At 42.7% G+C, this 20,379-nt stretch overlaps 1 protein-coding gene across 2 annotated transcripts in view; it reads right to left on the bottom strand.

The window, feature by feature from the left end:
* Positions 1-1,722: 1,722 nt before the first annotated feature.
* The window catches only part of LOC139580813 (beta-1,4-mannosyl-glycoprotein 4-beta-N-acetylglucosaminyltransferase-like), a 29,948-nt gene continuing 11,291 nt past the window's right edge, over positions 1,723-20,379 (bottom strand). For both annotated transcript variants that reach the window (XM_071409844.1, XM_071409853.1), the window contains exons 2-3: positions 5,472-5,727; positions 1,723-5,370 (exon numbers count right to left, since the gene is read on the bottom strand). In XM_071409844.1, coding sequence (XP_071265945.1) covers positions 4,054-5,370; positions 5,472-5,727 — 1,573 coding nt within the window. In that variant the 3' untranslated portion in view covers positions 1,723-4,053. The remainder of the gene's footprint in view (positions 5,371-5,471; positions 5,728-20,379) is intronic.

The raw sequence follows: 20,379 nt of genomic DNA, 5'->3' as shown, positions 1-20,379 counted from the left end.
TGGGAACGGCTAGCATATTGTTTAGGGACAATGAGGGACACTGGGAGCTGCTTCTGAGAGGAAAGATCAGTCAACAAAGTGAATGGGCTGGAGGGATAAAGAAGATGTGAAAAGTCTTAGGAGGGCAGTTCTTACACAGTAGGAATTATTGTGTAAAGGGAGAATAAGGAGAAATGGTACCTCTAAATCACTCTCATACTCAACAATACATTTACTGTCTCTAAGCACAACCTTGCACAACCAAAACTCCCTTCCTCATCTCAAAGATCTGTCTGTAAACCTCCCCCATCCCCTTTGTCTTTGACAGCTCATTCTTGTCAATAGTAGCCCTTTGCAGGGGATTTTGCATTTAGTTTTACCTGCATTTAAGAGAAGTTGGAGGCCACGGAAGGAGAGTTGTATGGCATTGAATCTCGTCTGGAGGCTAGTTAGCACAGTGTCCAAAGAAGGGCCAGAAGTATACAGAATGGTGACGTCTGCGTAGAGGTGGATCAGAGAATCACCAGCAGCAAAAGCAACATCATTGATATATACAGAGAAAAGAGTTGGCCCGAGAATTGAACCCTGTGGCACCCCCATAGAGACTGCCAGAGGTCCGGACAACAGGTCCTCTGATTTGACACACTGAACTCTATCAGAGAAGTAGTTGGTGAACCTGGCGAGGCAGTCATTTGAGAAACCAAGGCTGTTGAGTCTGCCGATAAGAATGTGGTGATTGACAGAGTCGAAAGCCTTGGCCAGGTCGATGAAGAAGGCTGCACAGTACTATTAGGCCTATTTATTGCCTTACCTCCCTAATCTTACTACATCTTATTACATTTGCACACACTGTACATATATTTTTCTATTATGTTATTGAATGTACGTTTGTTTATCCCATGTGTGACTCTGTGTTGTTGTTTTTTCGACTGCTTTGCTTTATCTTGGCCAGGTCGCAGTTGTAAATGAGAGCTTGTTCTCAACTGGCCTACCTGGTTAAATAAAGGTGAAATAAAAATAAATAAATAAAAATGTGTAGGATACCATTTTATGGATGGGACATTAAACGGTTTCCAATTGGCTCATTCACCCCCCTCCCCCCCATGTAACTATTCCCCAGGTTGTTGCTGTGAATGAGAATGTGTTCTCAGTCAATTTACCAAGTCAAATAAGGGTTAAATAAAATTGTACTGAATAAAAAGTCCCATGTTACAGTAAAGAGAGCCATATCAATGATAACTCCTATGCTTTCCCTGTCAATTCTGCCGCAATGATCTCCCAGAATTATTTCCTTCAAATTCATATTTTTCTTATAGACGGCCATCTAGAGTTCAGGCATGGAGAAGGCATCCAGTCTCGCTATACATTGCTTTAGGAAAGACAGACCTAACCGGAGTCACTGGCAGTGTGGTATTCCTGTCTAGACTCAAGAGGTACCTTAGTAATGCGTTTTTTGATAATTACTTTTGGATTTGAAACAAGTTGGTGAAACAAAACGTGTCCTTAATTAACACCTGTGTCTTTACATGGTCGTTGGGCTGGCACAGTGTAATTACAGTGTAGTATAGTATGTAGGTAATGCTAGGTAATAAACACATTAACTTTGACTCTTGTCAACTGAACAGCTATTTCTGAAAGAATGACCCACATTGGGACGTACTAGTTCAATAAAAATATATAGTGGAATGATTGATGAAGGAAAAGACTCAGGACTTGCACAAGATTCAAAATAAGTCACATAAGATTAGTTATTGATTTTTATTTCAACAATACATTTTTTAAGTTAGAACACAGGAGCAGTACCTCATAGTTGTACAAAAAATATTGGACACCATCCAGCAATTACAAAAGAATTCCCCCTAAAAAAGCAAAGTCCACAACATCCAAGGCATTTTTTTGCTGTAAACATGCTGTGGACCTTAAACAACAGTGCAGTTTGTATAGTTGCCATTCATGCCATTCACATGCCATTCTCTAAGATTCCTGAGATTCTGGCCTTTAAATGTAGCCACTGTGGAAGTCCCACTTTTCATCATGTGGACTCCAGATAGAAAGATATCGAAAAGTGGCACCTTACAAATAATGTCTAACAAGATAGATAAAATACATATTCAGACACACACACACACACACACACACACACACACACACACACACACACACACACACACACACACACACACACACACACACACACACACACACACACACACACACACACACACACAATAGGGCAGAGGGAGTTTAAAAGTTGAGTGCACGAATAATCAAAACATGGATTGAGGAACGAGAGGTGTATCTGAGTTCAGAGTAAGTCGTTTTAAAGGCTATGAGAGAATGTGTGCAAACTGCAAGTCAGAGCATCAATCAACGAAGCATCAGATTCCCAAGAGAAACATTGTCAATACACCAATAAATTATTATTATCCCCTTATTCCCAAAGTATTCTCCCAAGCCAAAGTAGTGCTAATGCCAATCCTGAACAAAAGTGTCCACATTGACATGCGGTCAAGATCATGGCTTCATAAAATCTATCAAAGATTTAACAACAGTGAACAGCAGTCTTAACCTTCCTAATATTGTAAGTTTATCTGGAAATAAAGATGCAGGATTAATAAAGTAATACATGTAATAAATGACTCAACATTTAAGTAAAAGTATACTAATAAATGACTCCTTTTTATGCACTTTTGTATGTCTTTATGTCGTCCTGTTACTGCTTTTACTGCCAGTAGGTTTGGATTCATATAGCTACTCAACAAAACAATGTCTGCAGTGCGAAACAAGAACAAACTAAGATATTCACAACATAATTATTTAGTTTTAGTTTTGCTGACGCACTGGTTTCTGTTGAATAGGCCTCTCAGTGTAATCTATTGTAATTCAGGCAGGAGCAAATTACTTGCAGCGTATCGAAGGCTGATCCTATTGATGGCAGACAGTCTGTTGTTTCTTAACTAAGCATTAATACATTCATAATTGTCATTGCTATACATCCTATTCACAGGGGATATGTCCCTCAGATCTGTAGGACTATTATTATCATGTTCATTATTTGGTTGTTGAAGAATTGTAATCCATTTTTAAGGACGAAACCAAGGAAACCATTGCGTTGTCTTATATGCATGTCAAGTTGAGTGTCTAGAACAGATTGAATTACCAGACGTGATGTGAATCACTAGACCATAGCAGAAGAAATGGATTTTGTTTCTCAAGAATTTTCTCTCTCAATGAACAACGAATACAAATTACAGAAATGTCTAAAAGCAATGTGACAATTGCTTGGCATGATTCCACGGTTCTAATTACATATTCTTTTTGGCCTCACATTTATTCACCTGTAAACCATACACAATCTGTTTACAAGAAGGCTATGAGAAAGTTGTGTAGTCAAATTAAGCGACGGCTAAGATAAGCCCACATTAGTGAGGGAAAACTGGATTTGTATTAAACAATATAAAACCGACTTTCCGTTTCCCGCTATATTTCCCTGTGTTGTTCGAACAACCATTTCAGCACAGTAACACAGTTTTACCACCACCACCACGGAAAAGTGCACTGATCGTTTTTCAGGTCTCTTTCTTCATAAAGGTCTCTGGAAACGCAAAACTGGTGGCACTAGAAGCACATTGTTGATCTGACTGAGGGAAAACTACAGTATCACTGGCCATTGGCCATCATCAGATAGATCTTCTATACATATATACCTGTCTGCCATCACGTCTACAGTTAGGAGCTGTACAAAAGTCAACAGTCATCATGTCCCAAACGTAAACCGGTCCTTGAATGCTCTGGAGTAGAAGAGGCCTTTGTCGTTGAGGATTGTTAAACTATCATTTAAATATTGTGATTGAAAAGGGATAGAATCGGATAGAATGAGTCTCAGATGTCACTCATTACACCCCCTCTCAACCACTAGCTACTTCTTCTTCTGACAGGAAGTGGAGATTGCCCTTAAATCAGAGGCGTAGGTGGAGTTTTCATAGTTGTGTTCAGACAACACCCCTTGAAGTTAAAAATCCTTCCATTGAAATCAACAATGAGAAAATAATCCTCACCGGTTTTCTACCAGATTCAGGCATATGGGTTCTCAAGTATGTAGCGGTACAGCGGAAAGTTCTTTAATAGATATTTGGGTGCGTACATAGGCTCTTTAGGGTCTGTGGGTGGGTACTCCCCCACCGAGCCATCAAACCATCCCCCAGTCCGGATCAAGCCCTTGATGTAATTCAGGTCTCGTTTTTCCACGTAGTCGCCCCAGCGGGGGAAGTCTCCATTCTGGGCAGAGATTAGTTTGTGGGAGATTCCCTTTGGTCTGAAGCACCAGGAACAGTGCCAGCCTGCGTAGTGGACGGGGCTCCCAATGGACCAGTGCACCAGGATGTGTCCACTCTCCCTCTGATAGTTCCGGAAACCCGGCATGGAGAAGTAGTCCCTGCGCCTCAGTGATATCCCGTCTCCATTGTAGACGGCGAAAAGCATGGCAACAGTGCAGGCGGAGTGGACTTCCAGTGTCCCGGGCTGCCTCCAGAAGAAACCATAAAGGGACTTTCTCATGTGGATGGACACAGGTTCCGTCCAGCCATTGTAGAGTTTGAGGAAGAGGATGCCCTCGCGAGCCGGGATCTCATCTGCGTCGTTGATAAGGAAGACATCATCCGGCCTGGCACCTTGTACCCTGGACATCCCTTCATAGCTTAAAAACGTCCGCAGGTAGTCGTCAGCGATCCACCCGTTCTGCTGGCCACCTTTAGGGAAGTGATCAAGGAAGACGTAGAGGATCTTGTGGCGCATATAGTTGTAGGTCCCGTTAAGCAGGAGGCGCAGGAAGTGCAGCTGCTTGGAATTTCCATAGGCCGTGAAGTTTGACTCACACACCAGGAAGAGGTCGACAGTGTCGGCCAGCTCGTGAAAGCGGGCGTGGAGGAGGTCAAACTCGTGGTTGATATTAATGGCATTGATGACCCTTCGAGGAACCTTTCTCAGTGTCAGACGCGCCTTAGTGGGCAGGTTGGAGTGTTGCACCATGGTGGGGATGCCACAGTGAGGGCCGTGCCAGCCTTGGCGACAGATACACTTCACCAGCCTTTTCCCCCGGGCGTATTTCCCCTGGGCTGAATTGGGTTCCTCTTGCTGTGCATGCAGGATCTTACGCTGGCCCTCTCGTGCTGCTTGGACCCTTTGTCCTGAGTCGTCTTTGAGAAAAGCCATTTCCGTCCCCTCTCTGAAGCAATATGCTCCAGACTTGGTGTGCGCAAAGAATGGGGTGGGGTCATCGCGAAGATGGAAGCTCCGTTTGTGAAGTTCCCCCCATGGTCCTTTGGGGTCTGGGAGAGTGACCGTCATTCTGTTTACATTCCCTGAGTCAGGCTGCTCCTTGCGCCATGGGTCCTGAGTGGGAGAACAATAGGAGGAAAATCAAACATATCAATGACAATGTCATATAGACCCAAAACAATGTATAGGGAAAGTCGTGTCATCCGCCCCCTCACCTCACCGCCATGCCCAATCCGTCTCTCCACCTCCGCATTCCCTTGGTCCTCCCGGTCATCCCCTGGTTCCCACAGGCCCGTGTCTGAGCGAACATTCCCTCTCCAGAGGAAGCCCAGGGCCTCGAGGTTGACGGAGGAGGTATACAGCTCTCTCAGCATAAGCATGTGGTGGAGGGCCTTGCAGTATTGCAGCAGGGAGAGGACACACAAGGCCAATGCGCCGAAGAGAAAGACCTTGTGTCGTCGCATCTTTGTCCTGAAAAACAGATACATTAACAAAACTCTTTAGCTAAATGGAAGTTTACAAACTCCTTAGTTACTTAACAGTTAGGCCCACATAATCATTCCGGTTGTTTTGGCATTGTATGCATGCTCATCAATAACTATTTGCATAAAGTAAAACAACAACTTGGCATAAAGAAACAAAAAAGCATGACCTATAGTAGATTTGAACCCTTTTACCTCATCACCCATTGTTAATAAATGACACTGGTAAAAAAAAAAAAGTATCTGGAAACCAGAAGAAACTAAACAGGAAATCAGAAGAACCTAACCAAGAAATGAGAAGAAACCACCCGCTACACTATCTGGGCAACAGAGCGTTGTGTATGTGAGCCCTGAACAAAAGGTGTAGAACTACATAGAAAATGACGCTCCACCGCTGCATTTGCATAAAGTATGTAGCAACCTTAACAGTCCAGGAATAGCATACAAAACACAAAGGGAGTTCAGTTACCAATTTCTTATTTTTTGAGATCTCGTCCTGTATTGGTAACCTGTTTGGGTTTTCAATTAAAAGCCACCACTCACTGAAATACTAGTGCTCCAACTGCCTTTTTTGCTTGTGGTTTTCCTACATGGACTGCAGGCACTCTGGCTATTTACACTTTAACCCCATTTTGCATGCTGGGCATGGCGGTGTAGGGCTAATATTGGGCATAAGCAAAACAGGTGTGAAACTGGGTTGGTTATTATCTGCTTATAAACTCAGCAAAAAAAGAAACGCTCCCTCACTGTCAACTGCGTTTATTTTCAGTAAACTTAACATGTGTAAATATTTGTATGAACATAACAAGATTCAACAACTGAGACGTAAACTGAACAAGTCCCACAGACATGTGACTAACAGAAATGGAATAAATGTGTCCCTGAACAAAGGGGGGTTCAAAATCAAAAGTAACAGTCAGTATCTGGTGTGGCCACCAGCTGCATTCAGTACTACAGTGCAGCTCCTCCTCATGGACTGCACCAGATTTGCCAGTTCTTGCTGTGAGATGTTACCCCACTCTTCCACCAAGGCACCTCCAAGTTCCCGGACATTTCTGGGGGGAATGGCCCTAGCCCTCACCCTCCGATCCAACAGGTCCCTGATGTGCTCAATGGGATTGAGATCGAGGCTCTTCGCTGGCCATGGCAGAACACTGACATTCCTGTCTTGCAGGAAATCACGCACAGAACGAGCAGTATGGCTGGTGGCATTGTCATGCTGGAGGGTCATGTCAGGATGAGCCTGCAGGAAGGGTACCACATGAGGGCGGAGGATGTCTTCCCTGTAACGCACAGCATTGAGATTGCCTGCAATGACAACAAGCTCAGCCCGATGAAGCTGTGACACACCGCCCCAGAAAATGATGGACCCTCCACCTCCAAATCAATCCCGCTCCAGAGTACAGGCCTCGGTGTAACGCCTACTCCTTCGACGATAAACGCGAATCCGACCATCACCCCTGGTGAGACAAAACCGCGACTCGTCAGTGAAGAGCACTTTCTGCCAGTCCTGTCTGGTCCAGCGACGGTGGGTTTGTGCCCATAGACGACGTTGTTGCCGGTGATGTCTGGTGAGGACCTGCCTTACAAAAGGCCTAGAAGCCCTCAGTCCAGCCTCTCTCAGCCTATTGCGGACAGACTAGTAGCCTACAGTAGATGTTTTTATTGTCTACATTTCATAACATTACACGGTAGGCTATAACCCAAAGGTGACCAATTAAATCTGTTCATTGAAATAAATAATCTCACGTTTCTTTAGTACTGTTGTTATATTGTTACATCATAATGCCTTTGGTGCTGGAGTATAATGTTGTTTCATCCACCAGCTAATGCCAGCAGTGCTGCTGGTCAGTGAAAGGTGAGTATGAAGACATTGGGGTCTTCAAGTCGTGGGAAGTACTGTCTTTGTAAGAGCTGACACGTAATGGTTGACATGGCTCCTGACACTACTTGTGCATAATCAGAAGTTGGTTTGAAGGTCAGCCATTCTAAGCTGTGTTTGTGAAAAGGACTGTACACTGTACTGATTACTTATTGTTGTTTTGGCTTTATCAAAGACACAGTTGAAGTCGGAAGTTTACATACACTTAGGTTGGAGTCATTAAAGCTAGTTTTTCAACCACTCCACAAACGTATTGTTAACAAACTATAGTTTTGGCAAGTCGGTTAGGACATCTACTTTGTACATGACACAACTCCTTTTTCCAACAATTGTTTACAGACAGATTATTTCACGGTATCACAAATCCAGTGGGTCAGAAGTTTACATACACTAAGTGGACTGTGCCGTTAAACAGCTTGGAAAATTCCAGAAAATGATGCAATGGCTTTAGAAGCTTCTGATAGGCTAATTGACATCATTTGAGTCAATTGGAGGTGTACCTGTGGATGTACTTCAAGGCCTACCTTTAAACTCAGTGCCTCTTTGCTTGACATCATGGGAAAATCAAAAGAAATCAGCCAAGACCTCAGAAAAAAAAATTGTAGACCTCCACAAGTCTGGTTCATCCTTGGGAGCAATTTCCAAACGCCTGAAGGTACCACGTTCATCTGTACAAACATTAGTACGTAAGTATAAACAACATGGGACCACACAGCTGTCATACCGCTCAGGAAGGAGACGCGTTCTGTCTCCTAGAGATGAACGTACTTTGGTGAAAAAAGTGCAAATCAATCCCAGAACAACAGCAAAGGACCTTGTGAAGATGCTGGAGGAAACAGGTACAAAAGTATCTATATCCACAGTAAAACGAGTTCTATATCAACATAACTTGAAAGGACGCTCAGCAAGGAAGAAGCCACTGCTCCAAAACTGCCATAAAAAAGCTAGACTACGGTTTGCAACTGCACATGGGGACAAAGATCATACTTTTGGAGAAATGTCCTCTGGTCTGATGAGACAAAAATAGAACTGTTTGGCCATAATGACCATCGTTATGTTTGGGAGGAAAAAGGGGGAGGCTTGCAAGCCGAAGAACACCATCCCAACTGTGAAGCATGGGGGTGGCAGCATCATGTTGTGGGGGTGCTTTGCTGCAGTAGGGACTGGTGCAATTTACAAAATAGATGGCATCATGAGGAGGACAATTATGTGGATATATTGAGGCAACATATCAAGACATCAGTCAGGAAGTTAAAGCTTTGTCGCAAATGGGTCTTCCAAATGGACAATGACCCCAAGCATACTTCCAAAGCTGTGGCAAAAATGCTTAAGGACAACAAAGAGTGGCCATCACAAAGCCCTGACCTCAATCCCATAGAAAATTTGTGGGCAGAACTGAAAAAGCGTGTGCGAGCAAAGCGGCCTACAAACCTGACTCAGTTACACCAGCTCTGTCAGGAGGAATGGGCCAAAATTCACCCAACTTATTATGGGAAGCTTGTGGAAGTCTATCCGAAACGTTTGACCTAAGTTAAACAATTTAAAAGCAATGCTACCAAATACTAATTGAGTGGATGTAAACTTCTGACCCACTGGGAATGTGATGAAATAAATAAAAGCTGAAATATTATTATTCTGACATTTCACATTCTTCAAATAAAGTGGTTATCCTAAATGACCTAAAACGGGGAATTTTCCTAGGATTAAATGTCAGGAATTGTGAAAACTCAGTTTAAATGTAATTGGCTCAGGTGTATGTAAACTTTCAACTGTATACGGTCACATTTGAAGGGTCCATAATAAACCATTTAATAGGACTTTATAAGGCATTTACAAACACTTTTCTCACCATTTATTAATCATTACTGCCACATTAGTACATTTTAGTAAGGTAGTTATTCACAGATGTATATATATCTCCTTAAACATCCTGTGTTGTGTGCTTATTCTATTACCAGGTACTGCAGGAATGTCTACCAATGGCATCACCATCTTTTTGTGAGAAATTGCACTGGTAACTCAAAACATTTCTAAAGTATTTCTAAAGTGAAAATAGCGTCCACTTTAGATTAGGGAAAATACATCTAAATCAAATCAAATGTTATTTGTCACATGCTTGTCACAAGCCCTTAACCAACAATGCAGTTTTAAGAAAAAAAATAAGTGCTAAGAAAGTATTTACTAAATAAACTGAAGTAAACAATAAACAAATAAAAATACAAAATGGAAAAAAAATAAGAATAAAGAAAAATAACAAATATTTAAAGAGCAACAGTAAAATAACAGTAGCGAGGCTATATACAAGGGGTACCGGTACAGAATCAATGTGCGGGGACACAGGTTAGTTAAGGTAATTGAGGTAATATGTACATGTAGGTAGAGGTAAAGTGACTATGCATGGATAATAAACAGAGAGTAGCAGCAGCATAAAAATGGGGGAGGGGTTCAATGCAGTAGCAGATAGAACAGTCTATGACTAGGGTGGTTGGAGCCTTTGACAATTTGTTGGACTTCCTCTGGCACCACCTGGTTTAGATGTCCAGGATGGCAGGAAGCTTGGCCCTAGTGATGTACTATGGTGGTCTGCTTGAAACATGTTGGTATTACAGACTCGGTCAAGGACAAGTTGAAAATGTCACTGAAAACACTTGCCAGTTGGTCAGTGTATGCTTGGAGTACACGTCCTGGTAATCTGTCTGGCCCTGCAGCCTTGTGAATGTTGACCTGTTTAAAGGTCTTACTCACATTGGCTACGGAGAGCGTGATCACACAGTCGTCCGGAACAGCTCGTGGTCTCATATATGCTTCAGTGTTGCTTGCCTCGAAGCGTGCATTGAAGTAATTTAACTAATCTGGTAGGTCAGTGCTGTGCTTCCCTTTGTAGTCCATAATAGTTAGCAAGCCCTGCCACATCTGACGAGCATCGGAGCTGGTGTATTACGATTCAATCTTAGTCCTGTATTGACACTTTGTCTGTTTGATGGTTTGACCAACTGACCAACTGTCAACATCACTGCTCTAGAGGAGATCTGCATGGAGGAATGGGCCAAAATACCAGCAACAGTGTGTGAAAACCTTGTGAAGACTTACAGAAAACGTTTGACCTCTGTCATTGCCAACAAAGGGCTTATAACAAAGTATTGAGATAAACTTTTGTTATTGACCAAATACTTATTTTCCACCATAATTTGCAAATAAATTCATTAAAAATCCTTCAATGTGATTTTCTGGATATTTTCCCCTCATTTTGTCTGTCATAGTTGAAGTGTACCTATGATGAAAATTACAGGCCTCTCTCATCTTTTTAAGTGGGAGAACTTGCACAATTGGTGGCTGACTAAATACTTTTTCGCCCCACTGTATATATGGAGCAAGAAGGTAGAATTTTGACAATAATTATTTAATCATCAAAGTGTATTGAAATGTATGATGAAATGTTAATGTCTGACAGACAGGTAATAATGTCAAGAGTCAGGTCCTTTTTGTACAGTTTTTCTCCGATCTGTGTGTACACAGTCTACTGTGTACACTTACAGGAACACCTGCCAATTTCCTGATGTACTTCCTGCTACTATTGTGAAACTTGGAATCAGGATCTGGGAGTCTACTCAACCTCATAGTGGTGCAACAGTACCTAAAACCATTCTGGGATTTTATTTGACCATATATAGGACAAAAATAGCTATTGCAAGTTCAACTCAATTGCACCCAGATGTTTTGAAGGCGATGGGTTACTTAGTTGGGTTGTTTTCTTTGCAAACTGCTGGGTTATTGATGCTGGGTGCTGGGTTATTGATGCTAGGTTATTGAGATATGACCCAGCGGGTCAGTTCAGAAGACTGGTGTTGCATAGTAGGGGTGTGGCTTTCAGATAATTTTGGCCACCTGTGAGTGTAAATGTAATTCCGGTGAATCTGTTTTGTTGTATTGTTATCACATATTAAGGTTGAACACTGAAACTATTGAAGCTTTGATGAGGCTTACACTAGTGTATGAGTTCCTCGAGCCTATGGGGTATGAGTTCCTCACTGTTGGGGTATGTAAATAATACATGTTATGAATTTTATATGAGAATATGTAATGTGCAGAAATATTCAAGGAACGTTTTTATTTGCATTGTACATGATGAACAAGTGACAAATCATTTTCTAATAGGCCGCAATTTCTGAAAATAACCGATGGTTTACATGAAAAAAGACCCAGCTGCTGTGTCAACCCAACTGATGGTTAAAAAAACAAAACAACTGAAGGTTAAATGAACCCATGTTTGGTTCATCCAAACAACCCAACATTTGGGTTATTCACACAACCCAACTGGCTGAGTCAAAATAACCCAGCGTGTGTTCTGTCCAAAATGTACCCAGTGCTGGGTTACCAAATAATCCAAATTGAGTTGTTTTTAGCCAAGAATTTTGTTTGAGCTGCTCTAGGAGCTTACTGAGACGTATAAAGATAAAGAAGGGCATGTGAAACTGGGTACAAACTTCATTGCAGCACACACCTTAGGGTTGGGCACCTATTCAGAGCATTAGTGCTGATAAATATGACTACGTTTTCCTCCTTACTGATCTCCAGTGAGTGAAATTCTGCTGATTGGTCACACATGGAATTAGTGTACTGTAGATGAGTGACTGAACGTTAAGATATTTGAGGGTGCATGTGGTGGCACATCACATGTTCATTCCTGGGTAATGTGAATGAGACCTTGGACTGTTTACAACTGTGCAGAAAGGCAGTGGAGGACATGTGATTGATATCATAAAAGTAATGGAAGTTACACATTAAACATTAGTCTGTGACAAGGAAGTCTCAGCTTCATCCTCTGGAGAGAGAGCCAGCCCAGTGCCCTTTTGTACAATGAAAGCTATTCTCTCCCACTCACCATGCTCAAATGTCACCCTCTTTTCTCTGTTACTCCGTGCACAGTGCACTACAATACTTTCCTTCTCCAAACCTTCCCCCTCCTCCTGTCCCCCTTCCTTTACCCACATACCCTCCAACCTGCTGCTCTGCTCATTCCTCCTGGTCCTCTAGCTTCGGGTTACACACACACCTGATCCTCCGGTGTGCTGCTTCCTTACAAAGGTTGGGGATAGGTTACCTGGGCAGACCCACAGTGCTAGTATTGTGTCTGGGAAAAATTATCATCATTACATAACATCCCTGCCCCCACACACACACACACACACACACACACACACACACACACACACACACACACACACACACACACACACACACACACACACACACACACACACACACACACACACACACACACAAATGCAGAGGCTACAGTGTTGCGCATTGGAAATAAGTACATTTGCTCTGGCAAGGTATTTGTCTAACAGCAACCATCAACAACACAAGCTTCCGTGAAAGTCAGAATGAAAAAAAGACCAACCTGGAAAGTCCCGTAAAAAAAAATGTGAACAGGGAAACAGACAATGTGTGCTATGGGCCCTGTTCAAAATGTGTACACTATAAAGGGAATAGGGTGCTATTTGGGATGCAGCCTTAGAGGAAGTTCACAGCTACATAGGCCTATAGTAGTTTTGTTATTTTATTATGATCCCCATTAGCTGTTGCTAAAGCAGCAGCTACTCTTTCTGGGGTCCACACAAAACATAGATCATGACATAATAGAGAACATCAATAGACAAGAACAGCTCAAGGACAGAACTACATACATTTTAAAATGGCAGACATAGCCTACATATCAATACATGCACACAACATATCTAGGTCAAATAGGGGAGAGGCGTTGTGCAGTGAGGTGTTGCTGTATCTGGTATTTTTTAGCAGGTTTGCTGTTAATTTGAGCAATATAAGATGGAAGGGAGTTCCATGCAATAATAGCTCAATAAAGTACAGTACGCTTTATTAAAAAAAAATATATATATTTCACCTTTATTTAACCAGGTAGGCCAGTTGAGAACAAGTTCTCAGTTACAACTGCGACCTGGCCAAGATAAAGCAAAGCAGTGCGACAAAAAACAACAACACAGAGTTACACATGGGATAAACAAAAGTACAGTCAATAACACAATAGAAAAATCTATATACAGTGTGTGCAAATGGAGTAAGGAGGTAAGGCAATAAATAGGCCATAGTAGCGAAGAAATTACAATTTAGCAAATGAACACTGGAGTGATAGATGTGTAGATGATGATGTGAAAGTAGAAATACTGGTGTGCAAAAGAGCAAAAAAGTAAATAAGAACAATATGGGGATGAGGTAGGTAGTTGGATGGGCTATTTACAGATGGGCTACGTACAGCTGCAGCGATCTGTAAGCTGCTCAGATAGCTGATGCTTAAAGTTAGTGAGGGAGATATGAGTCTCCAACTTCAGAGATTTTTGCAATTCCTTCCAGTCATTGGCAGCAGAGAACTGGAAGGAAAGGTGGCCGAAGTAGGAGTTGGCTTTTGGGATGACCAGTGAGATATACCTGCTGGAGCGCGTGCTATGGGTGGGTGTTGTTATGGTGACATGTGAGATGAGATAAGGCGGAGCTTTACCTAGCAAAGACTTATAGATGACATGGAGCCAGTGGGTCTGGCGACGAATATGTAGCGAGGGCCAGCCGACGAGAGCATACAGGTCGCAGTGGTGGGTAGTATATGGTGCTTTGGTGACAAAACGGATGGCACTGTGATAGACTGCATCCAGCTTCCTGAGTAGAGTGTTGGAGACTATTTTGTAAATGACATCGCCTAGGTCGAGGATCGGTAGGCTAGTCAGTTTTATGAGGGTATGTTTGGTAGCATGAGTGAAGGTGTCACGATCGTCGTAATAACATTCGGACCAAGGCACAGCGTGATATGGGTTCCACATCTTTTTATTCGTGAAACGCAAAAAACAAGAAAAAAAGCAAACGATACGTGAAGCTATGGCGTGCTCACAGGCAACTACACATAAACAAGATCCCACAAAACACAGTGGGAAATGGCTGCCTAAATATGATCCCCAATCAGAGACAACGATAAACAGCTGCCTCTGATTGGGAACCATACCAGGCCAACATAGAAATAAAACAACCTAGATTACCCACCCTAGTCACACCCCGACCTAACCAAAATAGAGAATAAAAAGGCTCTCTATGGTCAGGGTGTGACAGAAGGAGGCTTTGTTGCGAAATAGGAAGCCGATTCTAGATTTAATTTTGGATTGGAGATGCTTAATATGAGTCTGGAAAGAGAGTTTACAGTCTAGCCAGACACCTAGGTATTTGTAGTTGTCCACATATTCTAAGTCAGAACCGTCCAGAGTAGTGATGCTAGTTGGGCAGGCGGGTGGGGGCAGCGATCGGTTGAAGAGCATGCATTTAGTTTTCCTAGCATTTAAGAGCAGTTGGAGGCCACAGAAGGAGTGTTGTATGGCATTGAAGCTCATTTGGAGGTTTGTTAACAGAGCCTTAGACATCAGTCTATCAGATGAGAAATCAATTTCCGATGATGATGATGAAGATTATCATCCACCTTCAGAGTTGGATGTTCCACCACAAGTGGCAGCTGAGCCTATGGACACAACTCCAGACAACCTATCAAACAAGAAATCCAAGATTTCACCAATGGGTAAGCCATGTGGTCCCAAATGCAAGAGGCAATGTACTCAGAATATTTCAGAGGGTAGGCAAAAGCAAATATGGGAAAAGTATTGGGAGATGAAGTATAAGGAGATGAGGACATGGATCTTCCACATGGTGGCACAGCAATCTAAGAAAAATATCACTGTTGGCGCTGACAGTTGACGCAGCAGGTCGTTTCTGTACCATCTTCCAAACCAGAGCGGTTCTGCACAACAGGTGTGCAAAGTGTTTTTTTTACAACATTGGGCTACCACCCCAAAAATGACAGGCTGATTGTCACGATGATGGGCAAGTCAATCACCACCAAACTGATTCCACCAAAGGATCCGAGGGGAAAGAAATCTTCAGCGAGCAAATTGAACATGAATCCAATCCTGCAACACATTGAGTCCTTCCATCCCCAAATCAACCACTACAGACAAGAGCCTGCCCCACATCGCCTCTACCTCCCTAGTGACGTCAATATTCGGTTCATGCATAATGACTACAAGGAGAAGAACAAAGATGCCAGCTATGGTTACGAGACCTATCGCAAGGCGGTAAAGGGAAGGAACATCAGCTTGTGAAGCTTGGAGAGGAGGAGTGCGAGCTCTGTTTGGTGCAGTGTCATCATCTGAAGATGGAGCACAGGGAGAATGAGGCCATGGAAACCCAAGCCTGCCAAGACAACAGCCATGCAGCACCTGAATTCACTATCACCAACCCCGACTGCATGCAATATAGGAAATATGAGGAACATAAAAAGTCTGCAGGGCAGAGCAGAAGCCATTACCAGGCTGATGCACAGAAAGATTGGCCTGAGGACTGGTCTGTGAGCAGCGTTGATATGCAAAAAGTCATCATGCTCCCTCGCATGCCAGGTGTGGAAACAGGCAACGATCCTTCTTGTGAACAATGCTATCCCGAGACATTCGCCACCATTGAAAATAAGTCTCAAAAGACGAAGAAAACAATCTCAGTGGTATGGCATGAAGGAACAGCTGGTCGGAAGGCAGAGGAGATTACTTCATTTTACGTAACAGCAATGGAGAGGGAGAGAGATGTCCAGCATGCAGTGTATTGGGTGGATAACTGCACTTCTCAAAACAAAAACTGGTGCCTCCTAACATCACTGGTGAGTGTTGTCAATGCTGACTCAACTTTGATGGAGGAGATCACCCTCAAGTTCTTCGAGCCAGAGCACACCTTCATGAGTGCAGACAGTTTCCACCATGGCGTGGAACAGGAGATGAAAGAACGACCAGGAAGTGTGGTGTACGACTTCGGGGACTGCCTCCATGTGGTCGCCACTTCCAACGCAGGCAAGGTGGAGGTGGTCGAAATGAAAAAGGAAAACATCCTGGCATGGAAAGCTGGCCATTCCATCGTCAAGCTGAAGAAGGCAGCAGCACCAAAGCTGGCAGAGATAGCTGAGATCCAGTTGAGGCGTGGATACAGGAGCCTCTTCTACATTCTTCCATGACGAAAATGACTTCAAAGAGCTTGACTTTTAAATGAAGAAAGTCGCTCTAGAGACACCTTCGACGCTACGTACACAGGATAGAGGGATAGAAGAGTCCAAGAAGATGGACATAATCACAAAGCTGTGTCCTCTGATGCCTGCAAATTGAAGGCAGTTCTGGAATGCCTGTGAACAGCATTGCTGAGGATGAGGAGTGATATGGAAGAGCACTGAAGAAGTTTTACTTAAAAATGAAATGTTACTTAAAAATGAAATGTACCTATTCAGCATTTTATCAATTGTAGCTAAATGTCATTTGTGTACTCTTATGAATATGAACATGTAAATATATTTAAAATGTATTCTTAAAGCTGTTATTTATTTATTAATTCAAAAGTGTCATTTGAAAAAATACTAATAAAATGTTTTTATTAGCAATCTCATGGTAATTTTTTTATCATTTGTATTACCCTATGTCATACTTCTATCATGTTCCATCATTATATATTACAAGACATGTAACCATTTCATGTAATTCAAACAATTGCAGTGCTGCTTTTCACATTTATTCTTATAACAAGACATGGGCTACTTGTCAAACACAGTATGTAATGTGACTGATGCAGAACCTACATCTCTATGTAAATGCAACTGGTATCTTAGTGGAAGACACAAAGGATGCAATGTCAACTCTTACACTGTCAGTAATTACAATGCTCTTGTATTAATAGCATAAATGAGAAGTATAGTAAACTAACAAATGAAAATGGCAGATACTGCTCTTTGCTTTGGTATTACCCTGCAATTTATAACATATCATGCCAAGGAAGAAGGCAGTAACTGCCGTTTAAGGGTCAAAGGTCATGTCAGAGGTCAGGGTCAACATGAATAAAAACAATTACTCATACTAAGGCAACAGATCTCCAATGATCTCCCTAGAATTAATTTGGCTGGACAATTAAGAAACTTTGAAGCCATTTTTCTCAGTTCCACGCTATGAGCAGTTACTGCCTTTTTGCTTGGGAGGGCAGTACAGACAGGGGTATGGTAGGGTGCGGATACAGTGGAGGTAAACCTAGGCACTGAGTGACGATAAGAGAGGTTGCATCTCTGGCGGCAATAGTTATGCTAGGTGAGGTCACCCCATGCGTGGGAGGTGGGACAAAAGAGGTATCTGAGGCACGTTGAGAGGGGCTAGCTCCACAGTAAAATAAAACAATTATAACTACCCTAAAACACAGTATACAAGGCATATTGACATTAGAGAGAGACATAAAGCGAGGCATAAAGCAATCACAGGTGTTGATTGGGAGAGCTAGCTAAGACAACAACGGGTAAGACAGCAACAGCTGAATCAGCTAAGACAACAACAACAGGTAAAATAGCGATGAATGGGGCCGACAGATAAACAAAATAAACTAAATGGAGTACCGTGATTAATGAACAGTCCAGCAGGCATCAGCTATGTAGCCAGGTGATCATAGGGCCCAGTGAACAGCAATAGATGAAACAGGGAAGTCGTTACTACGCTAGCAAGTGGGAGACATGCCGTTCATAAAGTTAGCAGGCCGGGGCTAGCAGAAGTGTCTTCACCAACGTCCGAAAAAGGCCGGTTGAGGGCACATCGGACGGAATTACGTCGGCAGACCAGTCGTGATGGATTGGCGGGGCTCCGTGTCGACAAAGGGTCCAGGCCAATTAGCAAAAGAGGTATTGTAGCTGGAGTAATTTATTTTGCTAGCCGGGAGATGCGCCTGGCTCGAGGCTAACTGGTGCTAGCTTCGGGACAAGGGCGTTAGCCACTATAGCCACTCGGTAGCAGCTAGCTAGTTGCGATGATCCGATGCAAAGGTCCAGAGCTTACGGCAGGAATCTGGCGATGTAGTGGCTTCTAGTAGTGTTAGTGAAGAGTCCGGGAGGCATCAGCTGTGTAGCCGAGTGATCATAGGGTCCACTGAGCAGGCCGGGAGATGGGCCTGGCTCAAAGGGTAACTTCGGGGCTGGGCCACTCGGTAGCAGCTTGCTAGCTGCGATGATCTGGAGTACTGGTCCAGTAATGGAGTAATCTGGAGTAATGGTGGAGAAAAGCAGTCCGATATGCTCAGGGTTGATATCGCGCTGTGCAGACTGGCGGGTATTATCCAGGGTAAAAGCGGCTGGTGTCTGAGCTAGAGGTAAAGGTAGTGGCTAACAATGACTAAATAGCTAGTAGCTAATAGCTGGTTAGCATCTGACAGCTAGCTTCTGATGGAGGTTCTAGCTATAAGGGCTAAATATAGCAGATCCGTATCACATTGGGTGAGGCGGGTTGCCGGAAGGTATATTTAATTTAAAAATGGAAAAAGAGATAGAAATATATTGAAATATATACAAAGAAATATGAAAAAAGACCACATTTACATGGGACAACACCAAACACATCTGCACCTCTACTACCATCTTGGTATAGGTTGGTTCTTGAATTTGTTCTGTTCTGGATTAGGGGACTGTTAAAATACCCCTGGTGGCATGTCTGGTGGGGTAAGTGTGTGTGTCAGAGATGTGTGTAAGTTGACTTGCAAATTTTCAACACATTAACGTTTCTTATAAAAAGAAGAAGTGATGTGGTCAGTCTCTCCTCAGCTCTTAGCCAAGATAGACTGGCATGTATAGTTTTTATATTAGCCCTTTGAATACAATGAAGAGCAAGCACCTGACCATATGACTGGACAACAATCAAGATAAGACAAAACTAGAGCCTGCAGGACTTGATTTTTGGAGCGTGGTGCCAAAAAAGCAGAGCATCTCTCTATTATGGATAGACCTCTCCCCATCTTTACAACCACTGAATCTATGTTTTGATCATGACAGTTTACAATTTACACCAAGTAATTTAGTTTCCTCACCTTAGTACATAAAAATAGATCATATATATGAACCACACTTCCTTGGACCACAATATACTGAGAGAATGACCCACAGACCCCATGAAATATCAAATCAAATCAAATGTTATTTGTCACATAAACATGGTTAGCAGATGTTAATGCGAGTGTAGCGAACTGCTTGTGCTTCTAGTTCCGACCATGCAGTAATATCTAACAAGTAATCTAACCTAACAATTTTACAACAACTACCTTATACACACAAGTGTAAAGGAATGAATAAGAATATGTACATAAAAATATATGAATGAGCGATGGCCGAACGGCATAGGCAAGATGCAGTAGATGGTATAGAGTACAGTATATACATATGAGATGAGTAATGTAGGGTATGTAAACATTATATAAAGTGGCATTGTTTAGCTAGCCAACCACACTTAGCTAGCCAAAAATATCCCCATGACAAATCAGATATCATGGTCTCACAGCCTGTGTTAATGTGGAAATGTGACAGAGTGCCTATCAGGGCTTGACTGTAAGGCTTGCCTTAAGAAAAGGGAAGTTGAACTGAGCAGTAGGGCCAGTTCAATCACCCACAACTCAAATTCCCCATGAGTACAGCTGTCAACATAGGGAGTCTATAGACTCCAAAAAATGCTGGGCTAAAAACAACCCAATTTGGTTATTTGGTAACCCAGCTCTGGGTAAATATTGGACAGAACACATGCTGGGTCATTTTGACCAAGTTAGTTGAGTTAATTTAACCGTCAGTTGTTTGTTTTTTTCAATTGTCAGTTGGGTTGACACAGCAGCAGCTCAGGTTGACCGCAATGGAGTTGACATGATAGCACAAACAGATTTGGG

The sequence above is a fragment of the Salvelinus alpinus genome, chromosome 1, assembly GCF_045679555.1.
Source record: "Salvelinus alpinus chromosome 1, SLU_Salpinus.1, whole genome shotgun sequence".
Taxonomy (NCBI): domain Eukaryota; kingdom Metazoa; phylum Chordata; class Actinopteri; order Salmoniformes; family Salmonidae; genus Salvelinus; species Salvelinus alpinus.
Note: the sequence above shows the minus strand (reverse complement) of the source record. Positions and strands in the feature narration are given on the sequence as shown.